Source organism: Galeopterus variegatus, unplaced genomic scaffold (assembly GCF_000696425.1).
Source record: "Galeopterus variegatus unplaced genomic scaffold, G_variegatus-3.0.2 Scaffold1880, whole genome shotgun sequence".
NCBI lineage: Eukaryota > Metazoa > Chordata > Mammalia > Dermoptera > Cynocephalidae > Galeopterus > Galeopterus variegatus.
In genome coordinates, this window is record NW_007727991.1 from 215,827 (window position 1) to 234,393 (window position 18,567).

The window sequence follows — 18,567 nt, forward strand, 5'->3', positions numbered from 1 at the left end:
TTAACATTAAAGAGCCCTCAGTGTAAACAACATAGTTTGTTCATAAATGCAATATTGAACTTTAGTTTCAAATCTGCACTTAACTACACTTCCCCAACCATGTCTTTGTATTTCTCTGCTGTTAATTCTTCTAATAACTGTATACCCTTCCGTTGTGTCCTCCCATTTTTATAGATAGGATTTTTCACTGGTTTGTACTGAAGTTCTTTTGTGCAGCTATTTTGGGGTGTACTCCTTACATTATTTTTGAAGTTAATCAAGTTAACTGAAAGTTTTGCATCTAGTACAGTGGTTTTTAAAATTTGGGAAAGGGATGGTTATGTCTCATTTGACAACATGATGGAAGCTGTGGATAATCTCTAGAAATAGTCACTTACTCAAAATTTAATATGAATTGTTGTTGCTTTGTGCTGTTAAATAAATGGGTGCGTTATTTTTCCCTTTCATTCTTAGAAAGTTCTTCCTCATGTTCTTCCTAGTATTGTGAATTTAATATTTGCTAAAATTTGTACAAACTATTGTCTTCACTGTTTATGTATAAACAATTTGTCATTTTGAAATGTTTGTTTAAAGAATGTGAAACGAGCCATTTTAAGCATTATTTTTGTGTTTCGGTTGTTGAAAGTGTAAATAAAAACAGCAGCAGCCTTCACAGGAATATTATTCCCAAAGGAATCCTCATAGTTTTAGCTTAATTTAGTAGAAATAATTCACTCAGAAAGCTAGTGAGCATTTTGTCATTGATCAACTAGGCAAATGATAATAAATGAAACATGATCAAGAATAAGCAGCTAAATTTGTATGCCCGAGGAAATAATCTAGACAGCAAGTACTCTCTTATTAGAATAACCTGTTTATAATCAGGGAAAGTGAAGATTAAAATAATCTTCCAAGCACATGAATTTTTATTAGCTAAAACTGAAGTTGTTTACCTGTCTTTTTAGTTCTTTAATTCATTAATTCATTCGTTGACTCATACAATCTTTCATCAGACCTAAGATGTTGATTGCCATGTGTTTTATTTACCCTCCTAGAAAAAGAAAAAGTGTTGGCAGTTATAGGAAGATGGTTGTAAATGTATAATTAAATCACATCTTAATTTCAGAGATTTTAATAAAATGTAAGCATATGTGTGTCTTAGAATTGCTGGAATATAGTATTTATTGGTATCTGCTGTGTGACAGGCATTTTTCTAGGTCCTGGGATCCATGAATAAAAAAAAAAAATCCCTGCCTTATTTTCACATGGGAGAGACAGACAATTCACAAGAGAAGTAAAATGAAATGTGTAGTTAGTGATAAATGCTTAAGAGGTAAATGAATGGAGAAACAAAATCAGAAAATATTGGGAGTGCTGATGTCAGATTGCTATAAAGTCTGGAGGAATAAGCCAAAGCATTTCTTAGGAACAGCAGCAACAAAAATGATAGGTAACATATATGCTATGTAATACTTTTTGTTCCAGGTGGTTATTAGCACTTATAAATATTAACTCATTTTATCCTTATATCACCTTTATTATTTTACGGCCAAAAAACCCATAGAACAGAAAGGTTAAACTTACCCAAAGTTTCTCTATGACTATGGATATCATGCTTTTAAATACTATAAGGTATCTCCTGTTATAAAAAAGTTCATCTCACACAGCTTGTAAAGAGTTAAGATTTTGAGAAAGAGGTACATATATTTCCTCCTCTTAATAGTTTTTTTTTTTTTTTCCTTTTTGTCTTTTTTCGTGGCCGGCAACGGATCGCAACCCTCAGTGTCGTGCCCGTACTGGACCGGGACCGGCAACGGGATCGCAACCCTCGGCTTTGCCCCCGCACCTCACTCAGCCAGTGAGCGACCGGTCTGTATGTGGGATCTGAACCCTCGGCGGGAGCGCCACTGTGCTTCCCAAGCGGCGCACTATAGCAGTTGCGATCCGTTGCCAGACACGGAAAAAGACAAAAGACAAAAAAAAAAAAAAAAAAACTTCCCAGTGATTCTGATTAACCATCATCACTCTTAAAGGAGTTGGAACTATTAATTTCAAGGTTAACTGGAATTGAGGCCCATAACTTCATATTTTTGCTCTCTCCATTAGAGCAAGCATCTGTCTTATGGTCCTCACAATCCAAGAATACACTTTTGTACCAAAATAACCTATTTATTATATACTAACTGCATAAAATTACCTTTACAATTTTTTTCTTCTTTATCTTTAACTTAAAACCTGTTCGGGTTACTAGTTTTTATTGCTTATGAATTTTTTGAAGATAGTTGTAACCTTGACTACTTTTCCTCTAACTCTGCAGCATATACTTGTATATTACTTTTTAAGGTCATACTTGACAGAGTCTGAAGTAGCATGGTCTTAGTTGGTTTTTGTTTTGTTTTGTTTTGTTTCAGTTTGCAGATTACAGTAGATAAGTTTCCTCCCCAAAACATTCCTTTTTAAGGTCATACTTGACAGAGTCTGAAGTAGCATGGTCTTAGTTGGTTTTTGTTTTGTTTTGTTTCAGTTTGCAGATTACAGTAGATAAGTTTCCTCCCCAAAACATTCTCTTCTTCTTTTCATAACATTATACTCTTCAGGTTTTCTTTCTTCCTATCTGGTCAGTCTTGCAGCCTCCTGTGCTTTCTTTTACGTGTTGATTATCCTCATGTTTCTGTCCGTCTGTACACTCTCATCTTCATCTTTACACTCTCCTGTGTGGTGCCATCTGAGTGCTGATGATTTTCACATCTGTAGCTCTGGTCTGGGATTTCCTCCTCAGCTTTGGGCCTGAAAGCCTGATTCCTTTTAGATATCTCCATTTTTTCAACCTCTTCAAACTTTTTCTTCTGAAAGCATACCTTTTTTTTTCCCTTCTTGATGGAACTGTTAATCCACCTTGCTGCTAAGCTAGAAACTTTAGTGGCCTTGACTTTGACGTGAATTTTTTACCCATTCTCACTCACTTGGTTGATAAGACATGTCATTTCTAACTCCTAACTTTCTCTTAATCCAAAGGTGACCACTTCTCTATATTCCCACTACACAATGTTTGAGGCCATTGTCTTCTCTTGCAGTAATTCAGGTAACATAACTGGTGTCTCTTCCTGTTTCCCTTCATACTTCTGGTGACACTCCTGCTTAAAGCTGGCAATGGTATTGCATTGCCTTCAGAATGAAATTCAGATTTTTACTTGAGCTTACAAATTTCTTTGGGATCTGGCCCCTGCCTATCTCTCTAATCTCATCTGTTTCTTCCAACTCTGCCCCTCAACATTTGAGGCATAGCAAAATTTTCAGTTTTCTTAAATATTATTGTGCCAAGTTTACTCTTGTTTCTGGGCCTCTTCTTACTGTTCTCTTCACCTAAAATATTTTACCTCTATCTAAAACACTATCTTTCATAAAGGATGTAACACTTTATTCTTTAATAAGTGTAATAATCCTTATTATGACTGTTTACCTCCTAAACGTTTTTAAAATCTCCAGTTAGATATCTTGGAATTCCCTCATATACCCCAAACTCCTAAATATGAATTCCAGTTCCCTGTGTGTATTCCCATAACTTCCTCACCACCCCATCGTAATACTTAACACGGGTTGTGTTTAACTGGTTGCTTGTCGGTCTCCCCCACCAAACTGAGTTTCTTGAGGGCAAGTACCAGGGAAAGGCATCCTGTCTGACTCATTTCCCTTTGTGTGCTTAGAGCCCAACACAGTGCCTGGCTCCTGGGAGTGAATGCGTAAGTTTGCTTTAGACCAGAGGTTCTTAAATTTGGATACAGAGGAGGGATCACTTCCGCTTTTGCAATTGAGAACGTGATGAGAGTATTAGACTGTTTCCCAAGAAGAATGCTCTTAAACATAAATTTTCACAAATGTATACAAATGCAGACAATTTCAAGTTCGGAATTTAATAAGATTGTAGTATGTGCTGTATATTAGCCATGATTTTCAGTTAAACCCACCTCTTCCAACATTCTAGTAAACGTCCTTCTCCCCCGCCTCCCAATTTCCTAAATTGGGACATAATTTTATTAGTCCCACCAGTGGAGATGCTTCATTTTCTTGTAAAACACTGACTTCACATAATTTTCTTTTTATTCCATAATATGTTCTTTTCTTTTCAAATATAAAGTCAGTACTGTTGAGACATTATCTACTCATAGCATGACGATAGGCTTTTTTTCTTTTTTTTTTTTTTTAACTCACCACAATGGTGGATCCAGCCCCAAATGCGTATAGTTCTGAGGTTGCTTTTGATGATTTTTGTCTATATTGTCTCTTTGTGAAGCTAACGGGGCCATAAGGAGATCAGTCCCATGCATGACCTTGGCCTCCTTGCTACTACACTGCAGTCAACCGAGCCAACAGGACTAGGCAGAAGACTTCCCATTATTTTAACTCACAAGTTATTCCTAATAATATCATTTGTCCAATTTTTTTTTTAAAGTAGGACCAGATAGTTTCATCCTCAGTTCCACCAGCTTAGCAATATCTTTTCCCCACAAACTTTGCTTTCTTTCTCCATATATTGGAAGCCTCTTCCTGTACCTATTTTAGGCAAACACTCCTGCCCTGGATTCCAGTCCCTCTTGCTCTTTAAAGGCTTGACTCTAGTAGTATCCTTTATTTCCTGTATAATCAGTGTTGTTTTCTCTATTGATCATTTCCATTGGTAAATGTACTGCCTTAATATCTGTCACCTACTTTTAAAAAACAAAATGCAAATAAAACCCATTTTAACTACCTTTACTACATTTTTTTCTCCTAACTGCATCACGTTTCTGGAAAAGTTTATCTGTACTTATTATTTTTCACTTGCTCAATCCCATTCTCTGGACAGCTCTTTCTAGTCAGACTTTCTTCCATACCACTCCACTGGAAGATTCCTTATCAAGGTCAGCAGCCTCTATCTTAGTGAAAGAAAGTGGTCCATTCTGTCTTCATCTTACTCAGCCTTCTAACACCATTTGCCATAGTCAGCTACATCATCTTTTAAAAAACTTTTTCTTCTGTAGGTATCTAGTATTTCATGAACATGTTTTGTCTTGTTACCCGCCCTCTGGCTGTTTTTTTTTCTCAGTTGCCTTTGGCTTTTCTTCCCCTATATGACCATCAAATAAATGTTGGAGTGATCTAGGCAGTTGCCTTAGCACTGCCCTCTTCTTGTCTGCTTTCTCTAGCTTTCCAGGAGCTCTTATCAGGCCCATGGCTTCACAGTCATCTGTATATTGATGACTCTCTGGCTCAGACTTCTCCTGAGTTCTGAATATGGATAGCCAGCTGTCTACTAGACATCTCCACTTGTTTTGTTTAAATCTATAAAGGAGAAAGAACCATTAACTCCTCTCTCCACTTTCTGCACAATTCCGCAATTCTCAAAGCCTGCCCTGTCTTGGTAAATGACTCTACCATGTACCCACTGAAGTGCTTAGACCAAAAAATAAAATAAAAAGGAAAAATATCATTCTTTATTCTCTTTTCCTTTCATCCTACATTAGTCCTTCAACAAGTTGTCTGGTCTCCTTCCAAGATACTTGGCAGATCCAGTTGCTCCTCTCTGCTCCCACTTCCAAAACCCAGATTCTAGCACCATCATATCTTACTTTATACCACAACAGCATCCTTCATGGTGTTTTTCCTTCACTCTCGCACTCCTTAGTTTATCCTTCATGTAGCAATTTAAATGATCTTTCTAAAATGAAGATTAGTTATCACTACCCTGCTTTAAAACCTTCTAGTGGGTCTCCATTGCACTTAAAGTGAGTGACAGTTTACTTTCCATATCCCCCATGATCTTGCCTCTGGCTGCTTTTCCCGTTTTGACCCTCTTCTTTTCTCCATGGTTGCTGGGCTCTAGCCACAGTGACTTTGTTTCTAGTTCTTGATTCTTCTCATCTCATTTTGGTCTCTGGGCCTTTGTATTTGCTTTTTGCTGCTGGGAGTGCTCTGCTCTGAAGTCTTCTCATGGTTGACTCTATATCGTTCAAACTCAAGTCCAGTGTTAGCTCCTTAGAAAACCTAATGAGTCCACTGAGAGAGTTCTGGTAGCCCTCTTTTTCCATCTTCATTGCACTTATTTCTGTCTATAGTCGTTTTAATTGTCTGCTTGTTAATCTCCCTCCAGCTTAATATAAGCTTGTTGAATGTAGGACTTGTCTCGTTCACACTAACTCCTTAACATGTAGAATAGTCCCTGGAAGTAGTAAATGTTCAGTAAATATCTGTGGGGAACAGACTACTGTTAAAAAGCTTAGTTTCATTATATTTAGGCTATGTAAGTTTATTATTAATAGAAATTAATTGTCCCTAAAATGGAATTAAAACCTGTAGTGTTCAGTTTGTGACTTGTCTTGCCCCTTATAAGCTTAATAACAATTACCCTGTAACTTACGATTTACAAACTACAAACCTTCTCCTCTAGTCCTTCAAAACAACTTCTAAGTAACACCAACAAATATAGTGCCTCTACCTCAATCCCCAAAGAGGTTAAGTGACTTGCACATGATTTCAGTAGGTAAACTGGAACCTAAGTCTTCTAATACCTAAATTAGACAACTCTGTTGGTGTAGTGTCCTAGGTATATGCTTGTGTGTGTGATGGTAGTTTAGAAGAACTATAATAACCTTTAGGACCAGCTTCTTTTTCTACCTTCTAAATTCCCCCCAAAATACATTTTTAAGCTATCTTTAGCTCTCTGGCTATTCTTTTTAGTGTTAACATAAAATACTGGCTCCTGTTTTAACCAGTACAAGTTAAGATCTGATCAATTATTTTTGTAGTTATAGTGGTGATGTTTAAAGATATCAGGTGTTATGTGTATGTAACTAATGGTAGTCTTGATTCAGTGTGAGTTAAACTGATGTAACCAATACCTTCAAACACATTTCTTAGGAAGAATTGGAGACTGACACAAGGAGGGATAACATTTTTTTTTCTTTTTATGATAATAAGGACATTAAAACATGAGACAAGACAAACCTACCCACTATCTAATATCATCCTTATTATGACAGATCTTTGCTTCCTCTTTTTCCATCAATTCTGCCTCAAAGCTTAGAGCTCTGTGGAAGCTTTGGGTTGATGACTTTTGTCATCAGAAATCTAAAATGCTTTCTGAACTGCCCAGTAAGGACCCTGTTATAGTTGCTAGTGAGAACATTCTCTGGAATCTTTCTGGAACATTCAACAAAGGAAATAATTAATTTAAATCTATATGTTCCTTTCTCATCATTTTGTTCTAACAGTGTATTTTTCTCCTACTCCCTGCCTACATCAGCATTGAGATTATACATTTAAAGCCAAGAGACATCCAGTGATCTTCTGTTTTCCTGTCTTCTTCCTTTGCTATTCTTTTGGAATGGGACCTTGCTGAAAAAAAATGAGTTGAAGTTAGGTTTAATATCGACAAACTTGAAAGTAGTTGTATTCTGGTATCTCTGTCCCCTTCTTCATCATTCTTGAAGAGACTCAAAAAAAATGTCATTTGTCACTGCTGTCTGTGTTATTACACCCCACAATAATGTATATGTATATACATTATTATATACTTTGCATTAGCTAACTGGGATATATCTGGGTTTGACAGGATCAACAGAGTTAAATTAGAGGAGTCTTGCTTGATAGGGCTGAAGGAAGGGCAAAATGGATGTTCATACAACTCTCTCTTAATCTTCTCCCTCATTTCTTTCTAATTCCATGCTCCAGAAAATAAATATTATGTCCTGCAGTGTACCTTTACCCTTACAATGACAGTAGATGCAGTCAGTCAGTGGCACTGCCTATTCCTTTTAAGAAGGGTCTTTCTGAGTCTCCTATTTGCGACTTGGAAATCTTCTATCAATCTAAGTGTAACAGAGACATTTTAGTAGAGAAGCTTTTAGAGCATGTGATAGATTAAAGTTTCATTATTCTTCAGTAAAAAGTGAAAATCAAAGACTTGCACTGATTAGTTATCCATGGTGCAATAACTAAATCAAATCTACATATGTGTCTTTATATGTAAACTTACCCATTTTTGAAGGGAAAAAATCTAAGTAAAGGTCAGGGAAATGTTTAATTCCAATATAAAAACAATCAAACTATCACATCAGTTCTGGTCCCTGGCAAAATAAAATGACATAAAATAGTTCAATCAAAAATAACCAATTGGGGAAGTGAAAATTCTTAGTCCAGTCCTGAGTCATCTACTTAAAATGTTTTTAAATCATCACACTTGTTTTCGACGACTTAAATTCTGTACACTTAGGCTAAAGCATGAAAATAAACATTTTGGCAGGATCTTAGAAATTATAATCTGAAGTGTGACAAATTAATGTGTTTTGAATAAAATAGATATTTTCATTTGTAAGTAGTAAAACTGTTCACTGAAATTTGTTTCTTTTTATTAGGTTTAAGTGGAAACCCTACAGATTTAGAAAGAAGAGAAGCAGTGTTTGGAAAGAATTTTATACCTCCTAAAAAGCCAAAAACCTTTCTTCAATTAGTATGGGAAGCATTACAAGATGTCACTTTAATTATACTAGAAATTGCAGCCATAGTATCATTGGGCCTTTCTTTTTATCAACCTCCAGAAGGGGATAATGCACGTAAGTAAATGGGAAAAAAAGACTTACATGTGCAATGTTCATTCAGCTCATTCATTTACTTAATATGTAAAAATAATATTTGGCCAGCATTTTTTGACTGTTTGCTATGTGCTAGGCACCAATCTTAGTGCTTTCTCTATATTATCTCAGAGATTTTAATAATAACCCTATGAGTTATATAGTGTCACCTTCATTTTACAGTGAAGCACAAGTTAAATAACCTGTTCATATATGCTATGTGTCTGGCACAGACCTAAGCCATATATATGACATGGCATGTTGTCACGGTCTTTAAGTTTTTAAAAACACTGTTTTATTATGAAACAATTTCAGTTTTAAATTTTTGGTTTCTTTTGGAAAATGTCATTATGGAAGCAAAGTTTACCCATTACTTTTCAGGTTCTACAAATGTTTCGTTATGTATACCACTTGGGTTATTTCTTTGCCATTATAAAATGTTTGTACCACAAAGTATCTTGATCAACATAGAAGGACATTGTAGAACAGTAGATCTGCTTTAACGTGTAGCTACAAATGGTTTTGTTTTTTCTCCTATCTTTCTATGCCCTTCATTTTTTACTTAAATTTCTTCTTTGCCTTTGAAAAAAAACGTTGCCTCTGGTTGAGAATCACTGATGTAGGTAAAAAGGGATTTAGGCAATACTTTTGTCAGTGATGAGCCAAATTATTTTTTAAACTTTATTCTTCATAAATAAACAGTACACATTTTGCTATTTAAAAAAAATAGGGGGAGGAAAAAGACAGTCCAAAGAGAGTAATGTAATATTCACCGAAAATCCCTCTTCTTAGAGATTCCTGCTGTACATTTTTTGTATATATCCTTCCAGATTTTAAAAATGTGTTTTGTGTCTATGTGTGCTCATAAATTTGAATGTGTGCATGCTTGGTGGGTGTGTGTGGGGTTGTAGATGTGTGTGTTTGTCTGTAGAGAGAGGTCAAACCAAATTCAACAAGCTGCAGTTTAATTCTTTAGTTTCCGTTTACCCAGCTGTCACTGTAGAATATTAGGAATTGGTATTCTAGAATTGAGTGAGTTAGCAGTTTATTAAAAACTTTTTACTTTTAACATTTCCCCGAAGACTATATAAGAAATCTAATGAAAAATATTCTCAGTAGATTGGAGTTTGTTATCAACACGGCCTGGGACAAATCCTTTTAGAATTCAAACTACCTCTTAGGATGGAGTGACAGGTCCTTTCCCAAATTTGTTAAAGGAGATACTGGTATTAGAATCCAACTGAGAAGATAAGCAAGAGTTGTCAGTGTCATAAGGCCCTTCAAAAAGAGTCAAAATCCACTTGAAGGTGTTAATGAAGCATAAAAAGATTTATTTGCTCCATGGTGAAAAGTTTAGTGTTTTGCACTTTACTTTTTTTTGACATTTATTAGTACACTACATATATCTATTCACTATGTTACCTTTTAATACTAAGAAATAGTAACTTGCTTAGAGGAAATTCATTATTTGTAAATCCAAAGTCACAGAAATCTTAAATTAGCAAAACTTTTTACTAATATTATTTGGCATGGAAATATGTGCTGTAGCCCACACTATAAATAAATCTATAGTTACTAGTATCTGCATACCAGTGGTTCTCAAACTTTTTGTTCTCAGGGCCCCTTTAAATGCTTATATGTTATTGAGAGCTCCAAAGAGCTTTTGATTATGTAAGTTATATCTATAGATATTTACTGTATTGTAAATTAAAATGGAGAAATTTGAAAATACTTATCAGTGTGTTCTCACCACAAAAAAAATTTAGAAAGGTAACTGTGAGGTGATGGATATGTTAATTAATTCTATTGTGGTAATCACTTCACAAATATATACATAGCAAAATAACATGTTGTACAACCTAAATATATACAAGTTTTATTTGTCAATCATGCCTCAGTAAAACTGGAAAAGTATTTATTAATGTATTAATAAGCCTATTTCATATTAGCATAGATGGCATTTTGATGAAAATAATGAATTTTTAAATGAAAGAATGAAAAGAGTGATCATGTTTTTCATTTTATCTTCTCTTTTATGTCTGGGTTAATTGAAGATAGGTGGGTTATTATATCTGCATCTGCATTTCATGTGTTGCTTTATCACATGTATTATACTATTTGGAAAATTCTATTATACATTAATGAACTTGAGGCAAATATTGTCTTAGTATTATGAAAATAGGGTTGACCTCAGGGATCCCTGTGGGATTCCCAGGCAACATTTCTAGAACTCCTTCTAATTAATGCACATACTTGATATACCATCCAGGGAATAAATCAAGTAGGGGATTTTAAAAAGGAATATTTACCTTGTGTTAGAGAGCATAGACTGAATTTAGATTGTACATATCTCTTGATTGAATGTATTTATAAGGGAACACCTTAGGTAAAATAGATTTTTATTGTATTTGGACTTTATTGAAAACATTATTAAAATACTTGTTAAAAAATAACTGGTAAATTATAGTCCTTTCGTAACTTCGATCTTATTACTTTCTTTTTCCCCTGTAGTTCCACTAAAAATTTGTAATGGTCATCAGTAGGAAAAAGATGTAATTTCTAGAAATATTTTACTACTATATATTTCAAGATCATTCTGATCTTATCTGTATAATATAGAGTAGAACTATATGTGAAATGAAATATGTCATTAATTTGTTTCAAGTTTCTTTTGAAATAATCAGTAGTTTAATGATAAATAAGCAGATGCGACTTAAAGCTGAAAATTATATAACTGTCTCACAATTTCTTCCCCCTTAACCTCTGTTGAATTGGTCTTTAAACTTTTTTGGTTATTTACTCTATCAGGAAAAAAATTGAGCACATACCTCCACACAGTACATTTATTAATCATGTATATTTATAATTATATCTATATGATGTGTGTATTTTTGAGCTATTATATTTATTCTATTTATACAAAAATATAAATTGAAAGAATAAAAAGATAACTTCTAAAATTTGGATTTTTTTAAATATCTATAAAACATTATTTTAACCTGATTTGGGTCTAAGTTTGATTTATTTCAGAATTTGGTTTTAATGTCTCTCATAGCTGAAAAGAAACACACAAACAACGTTATATAAATCTAAGTGAAAAAAGTACTCGCTAAATCATGATGCTCATTTTCAGTCCCATACACCAATTATACAAAGGTTTTTGTTGAATATGACTGGTAAATTTCATCTTCTGATGTCAATCTGTTATTCTTGCACACTATTACAAAGTATTGCATTTTTATATTTTTAATGAATGATATCAAACCCCACAGAAATCCTTCATTTGGGTAATATTTTAGCTATGTTTCCAAGTAGGTGAAAGTGGTCAACATGGTATCTCAGCCTTCATCTGTTCTTCAGTCCAGACTAGCTCTAATTCAGAGAGTTAATCTCTTATTTTCTGGGTATGGAAAAGGGTGAGGGGGGAGTTATCCTCGCAGCATCTACTGTTTAGAAGAGTGTAAACCAAAAATCCACATAGCTGGTTATTGTACACAATGATACATTGTCATTTCTTCAGCTTGAAAATAATTGAAATAGAAATTCTAGTATTTGGGGTGGGGGTGGGAGGCAACATTCTCAGTGGATCATCCTGGGTGTTGTTCCTCACTTTGGAAAATATGCTTTGTACCCATTGATAGCTGAATCCTACTGATGGTTCTTGGGATATTTTTTGGTTCGCATCGTCTCTTCCATCTCATCCCTAATTGATATTACTCTAGTCTCTGTTTTTTCTCCATTTAACTGTCCCACATACCTCTCCCAGATTAACCTTTTTTTTTCTTGGCAGCTGGCCTGTACAGGGATTGAACCTTGAACTTTGGTGTTATCAGAACCATGCTCTAACCAATTGAGCTAACTGGCCAGGCCCCCGGATTAATCTTTAGTCAACACCCTCATACCTCAGTTCCTTTCTTCCATCTGTGCTCACAATTCTAGAATATACTTTAATCATTTCTAATGTCATTCATTTACTTGTTCTTTTTTTCTGAATAAACCTTCTCCTCTTTGAGAGAACCAGTGGCTTTCAGACATTTCAATTCAGCTCAATAAGAGATAACTTTACGTAGCAACCTAGAATATATTCCTTCATGTAAATTTATAAATAACAAAAGTTTTAAGCAACAGTACTTGACCCTTACTGTATCCTTTCTATTTTATTCTGTTTCATTTTTCAAAATGCTGGTCATGAGCCACTGAATTAATTTTAGACTCACTAGTAGATTTTAGCCTGAAGTCCAAAAAGCACTGTCCCATTATTCTTTCTTCGCCATTATTAGCTCTACAGTTTTAGGGTTTTGCGCCCCTGCTCCTTCCTTTTCTGAACTCTTTCTGCCATTGAACATTTGTACTGACTTCAGTCTCTCCCTGGAATTCTCTTCCCTTAGATCTATATGGCTGGTTCCCTGTTATCATTTGGTTCTTTGACTCCTAGCTCTAATGTCATGGACACCTCAAAGGGGCCTTCTCTGCTCACCCAACCTTAGCCCTGTTTCTTCATTTCATAATATATCACCATGTTTTGTTTTCTTTGTGGCACTTACTGATATCAGAAGTTTATTATTTGTGTTTTATTTGAATTTCTCATACACCATCCCCACCTACAAATGTTTGAGTGTAGGTTTTATGAGGAGAAGGAGCCTGTGTGTCTTATTTACTACTGTATCACTAGTTCCTAAAATACTGTCTGGCATGTAGTAGGGTTTCAAATAGTTTAATTAATGAGTAGCATTTCACTTAATTTTTCATCTTATAAAAGGCAAGCTTTCATCACAGTCCTGTAAAATTGACATAGTAAATAAGCATGATTCATGGTTTGCACATAGTACTTAACTTTTCATGTATGTCTTGTCCACCATCTGTAATAATTAATAGCATTAATCATTGGTTGAGTGTGAAGGATGTCCCAGCCACTGCTCTACCTACTTTTTCTTTTTTATAGGTGTCCTCGCATTTAATCCTCACAGCAGCTCTGGGATAGGTGGTAATATCCTAATTTGACAGACGAAGAAACAAAAATAAGTTACTTGTTTTAGGGCCGAGATTTTATCTCTTCCAGTGTTCTTAGTCTTAGCTAGTACCCTAGACTGCCTTCTGTCCTAAGGTGAAGTATCTTAGAGTCAGGGAACTTGAAATTGACATAGTAAGTGTTCTTGTCATGGAATGCTTCGAGTTCAATAAAGTGTCTAGGGCTATAAGTAAAGTTGACAAAGTAAACTGACAGCATAATTAGCACAAAAATATGATTTGGATCTATTATATGTATATTGTCATCAATTCAGAGTCTGTTTTTGATAAGCATTTTCTTCCTTTACAAATAGTTTGTGGAGAAGTTTCTGTTGGGGAGGAAGAAGGTGAAGGTGAAACTGGTTGGATTGAAGGAGCTGCAATCCTTTTGTCAGTAGTATGTGTGGTATTGGTAACAGCTTTCAATGACTGGAGTAAAGAAAAACAGTTCAGAGGTTTGCAGAGTCGAATTGAACAAGAACAGAAGTTCACTGTCATCAGAGGTGGTCAGGTCATTCAGATACCTGTAGCTGACATTACTGTTGGAGATATTGCACAAGTGAAATATGGTAAGTAAAAAAGACCAATACATCTGACACTAAACATAAAATTAATTGTGATCTTGTTTACACTTCAGCATACCATTGCTTTTTATTTTAGGTGATCTTCTTCCAGCCGATGGCATACTTATTCAAGGCAATGATCTTAAAATTGATGAAAGCTCATTGACTGGCGAATCTGATCATGTTAAGAAGTCTTTAGATAAGGATCCCTTACTTCTATCAGGTATGACTTTCTTTTATACCTTTGAATATTTTCCTCCCCCCACAACTGTGTGCTGTTATCAGCAAACACAGTTTCCCTCAGAGCCAGTAATGTGAAGAAGAATGGGTATATTATGCTTGCTTCTACCCTTACAATCCATTGAGACTATTTTTTTGTAAGCTGAGAGAGACATTAGACATCTTTGCATCCAGAGCTCTATTTTACAAATGAGAAACCTGAGTTCAAAAAAATCAAGAGAATTGAGAGTCAGTGTTAGTTAATGTTAGTGTAATGATAAAACTAAAATATAGGCCTAATGATATCCACTTGTTCTGTTTTTTTGGTATCATGTTTATTCTTAAGGCCTGTTGAAGTATGAAATTAAAGAATGATTATATGTTAATAGCAAATTAATGAGTTCTCTGTTTTGGTCTACAAAGGACAGAGTTTTTTTTAAAGAACTGATAAACCCCTTAAAGTTTACCTAATCCAACTCACTCATTTAAATGCTGAAGACTGAGTCTGAGATGTAAACTACTTATCTAGATTGTATGACTAACCAGCAATAGGTCCACGAGTAGCACCCACATCCACTAGTCAGGATTGAATGTGTACATGGTTCAGACAAGTTCTAAGAATGGAGAAGAAAAGGACTTGTAAAGGTGAGGTTACTGTCTCTTTGGGAGGCTGTTGTAGTAGCCTAACTGTGAAAGCTGAAACAAAGGTTAATTGGAAATGAAATGGGAGGGATGATGGGAAAAATTACAAGCTGCCTTTTGAAGCACTAAATGAGAGGAAGCCAAAGAACCACAAATTGACTCCAAAAGCATGCTAATTTTTTAACTTTAGATTTCCAAGCTTTCTACTCTTAGTCTTCCAGTATTCTTTGTAGAATTCACGGAATTGTTTATCAGAACTGTGTTTGTTAGACTGAATTTATGCTAGAGTTTTAGGGAAGCCAAATGTTGCTATTCGTCTTCTCTTATTCTCAGATGTTAATGGAAAGGTGACATTTTATACATTGGCAGGAGATTCCTGCTGATTTAACTACTTAATAACTTGGCAGCTATGTTTCATTTCTTCTCTGTGACCTTTATATTTCAATTGGTCGAACAGGATTTTACTGAAACCAAAATCAAGCCTGTGATATAAACAGGGTCAGTCAAGTTAGAATCACAACTTTAGAGCAAAACTTAAGTTTAACCATTACTGTTGTATGATTTGTAAATGTGTGACAAAAAAGCTTATTGCAAAAAATCAGAGTAATTATGTGTATATACATTTGTGAATACCATTATAAATAGGGTAAAAGTTTTGATTATTAATAGGCTTATTATCTTGATTTGTGTGCCCTCAATATCCTATGCCACTTAGAACATTCGTACTCTATTTGGATTTTTCTTTGTACTTGTGTGCTTGTAATTCATACCAAATAGAAATATTTTGGATAATGTGTACTTATTCTACTTATTCCTCGCTGTGCTTCTAAGAAACTATAGTTAATGTTAACTAAATAAAATCTATAACCTTTTTAAAGGAGAGGGAAGCTATCTCATCATACCTTACCATCACAAACTAACTGGGCCACTATATTTGGCAAACTGAGAGAGTCTTCTGTTGCTTTTGTTGTATATACTTCATGGACTTTTATGTACATCTAGCTTATTTACATAGTGCTTAGCTCTTCAGGTTGATTTCCTTTAACTGAACTTTGGTCCTTTTCTGTTTTAACAGAGATGACTGGTAAGCTTTATGTAGACTCAGGTTCCTAACACAACAAGTATACCAAGAGAACTGTATAAATTTTCCATGTTTAAGAAAAGACTGAAATAACTTTGTAGAGTCCCTTATCGCAGTAGGGGTGGGAAAGTTTTTCTGCATCTATTTCCCTATTCCAAAAATGTACCAAAAAACATGACATGCATTTATTTTTAAATTTACTCTCATGATGCCATTTCTCACTGCTGTTCTTGGCTTCTTAAATTTAGATTTTTAAAAGCAGTATTCAGTTAGCAGTGGGGATATGGACAAAAACTGTTTACTTTGCCTGAGCACATTAACTGCCAACGTCTGATTACCTGTGGTAAGGAAGAATAGAACATAAAAAATTGAAGTCTGCAGAAAGCCAGAATTGTTAAAAGAAACAAATTGTCTTTTACATGTATTACTTAATAAATACTGTTTCACTATCTTGAATTTCACTTCTTCCCTTGCATTTTCATTGGCAAAGAAGCTAATAATTAGTGAAATATTCAGAATATAGATTTTTAAAAGCAAGAAAATCAAACACCTAAAAAAAGCTTATATTGGATAAGTTGCTCAGTAATTAATAGCCAAATATAAAGTCTTAAATACCGAAGTAGGTATATATGCTTTATGATCTTACTTAGCAAAAGACCTTTGAGCATCAATTTGGTATGTAAGACGGTGGTAGTTGCTACAGATCCTTCCCTCCAAAAGGTTGTGAACTAGGAGATAAAATACAAGTAAATAATAACTGATAGCTCTAAAGAAGACTTTATTGAATGTAAAAAAAAAAAAAAGTTAAGTTTTGAAGCCTACTTAAAATTCACAAAAAGATTAGAAGGCATGAAGCCTTTTAATAAGTAAGGAAAGATGCAGAGATGTACCGTTGAAGAACTGTAAGCAAATTTATGAACATTATATTATAAAAATATAGCCATTGTCCTTTGATAGAACTAGATCAAATCTTTGCCTTGCCACTTAATAGTTGCATAACCTTGAGCAAGTTTCTAGAAAGTAAGAATAATAATGCCTGCCAACTTACAAGATTGTTGTAAGGGACATAGAATTCAATCAGTGCTCCCATCTCTGCTCCCTAGCTTTCTGTAATGGGATTTTATGTTGGAGTGAATGAAAAAGTTTGAAAGCTTGGTTGGTCTCAAGGTGAAGACTGCACTTAATCTAGTAGGCACTGTAGAGTCAGAAATTTTTGAGCTATGAGAGGCATGTGATGAAATCACATTTTAGGAAGATTAAAAGATTCCAAGATGTACTGGGAAGGCGAAGAGACTAGCCAGTAATCTAGGCAGGCTGGAATGAAAGCTTGAGTTAGGTAGTGGTCAAGTTGGGGTTGGGAAATGTGACATTTGTTTGTATGGAATTCTTTTGGTTATAAGTTTTTTGTAAGCAATTTATTTCTCAGAGAAATGTCCCTCATACCTTAGGTCATGATTAATAACAGCGAGCATTCATTGAACCCCTACAAATTTCAGGCAGTATGCTAGGTGCTTTATATTCTTAGGCTTATTTGAGAAATGTAAATCTCATTACATTTCTATGAAGTATAGGTTCCGTTATCCTCATTTTACAGCCAAGGAATTGAGATGTTATAATTCTTCCAATATCCCATGGTAAATGAATGGTAGAGTGAGCTTTGAACTTGGTTATGACTGACTTAAAATATTAAGCACAAGAATTTAGGTGTTATATAATTTTAAAAACAAACCAAGCTTTTTGTTGTTGTAGGTACTCATGTAATGGAAGGCTCTGGAAGAATGGTAGTTACAGCTGTAGGTATAAATTCTCAAACTGGAATTATCTTTACCTTACTTGGAGCTGGAGGCGAAGAAGAAGAGAAGAAAGATGAGAAGAAAAAGGAAAAGAAAAGTAAGAATAGCAGTTTGATGTAAGAATTGGTATTTGGAATGTGAGTTCTAGAATTACACCAAGACCTTGGGAAAAAAGAAAAGAATTAATATTTGGAAAATATGGCAATTAGATTATAAGAACTGGTACAGAAAATAGACTTCTTTCATGAGATTCTGATATGAAAAATTCTACAGGAAATTAATTACCCAGTATTTTACTTTCAAGAGAGAAAATTAAAGGAGAGAAAGTTATTCTTTTAGACTTAATAGTCCTTTTAAGTGTCTTTAGTGAATATTGTCAATCTCCTTTACCATAGCTAGACAAATTCAGCATCTCCTGGGACACATCCATTGGCTTTATTCTATTTATTCTCTAGTTTTAGAATCTCCCCTGTCACGTGATCAAAACGAATTGAACTCTCGCTTCATATTTGCTTATTGTTTTCTGCTGCTTCAGTGGTAGCTTTCTTTGTCAGCCATATCACATTTTAGTTTCATCGAGCTTTTAATCTTTTTCATATTTTCTCCTATTCACATTTCTTTTTTTTTTTTTTTTTTTTTTTTTTTTTTTTTTTTTTTTTTTTTTTTTTTTTTTAAAA

At 34.5% G+C, this 18,567-nt stretch overlaps 1 protein-coding gene across 3 annotated transcripts in view; it reads left to right on the plus strand.

Moving 5' to 3' along the window:
* ATP2B1 (ATPase, Ca++ transporting, plasma membrane 1) overlaps positions 1-18,567 on the plus strand; it is a 117,529-nt gene that overhangs the window by 60,990 nt on the left and 37,972 nt on the right. For all 3 annotated transcript variants that reach the window (XM_008579418.1, XM_008579419.1, XM_008579417.1), the window contains exons 3-6: positions 8,370-8,567; positions 13,907-14,161; positions 14,253-14,378; positions 17,847-17,987. In XM_008579418.1, the coding sequence (XP_008577640.1) occupies positions 8,370-8,567; positions 13,907-14,161; positions 14,253-14,378; positions 17,847-17,987 (720 nt within the window). The remainder of the gene's footprint in view (positions 1-8,369; positions 8,568-13,906; positions 14,162-14,252; positions 14,379-17,846; positions 17,988-18,567) is intronic.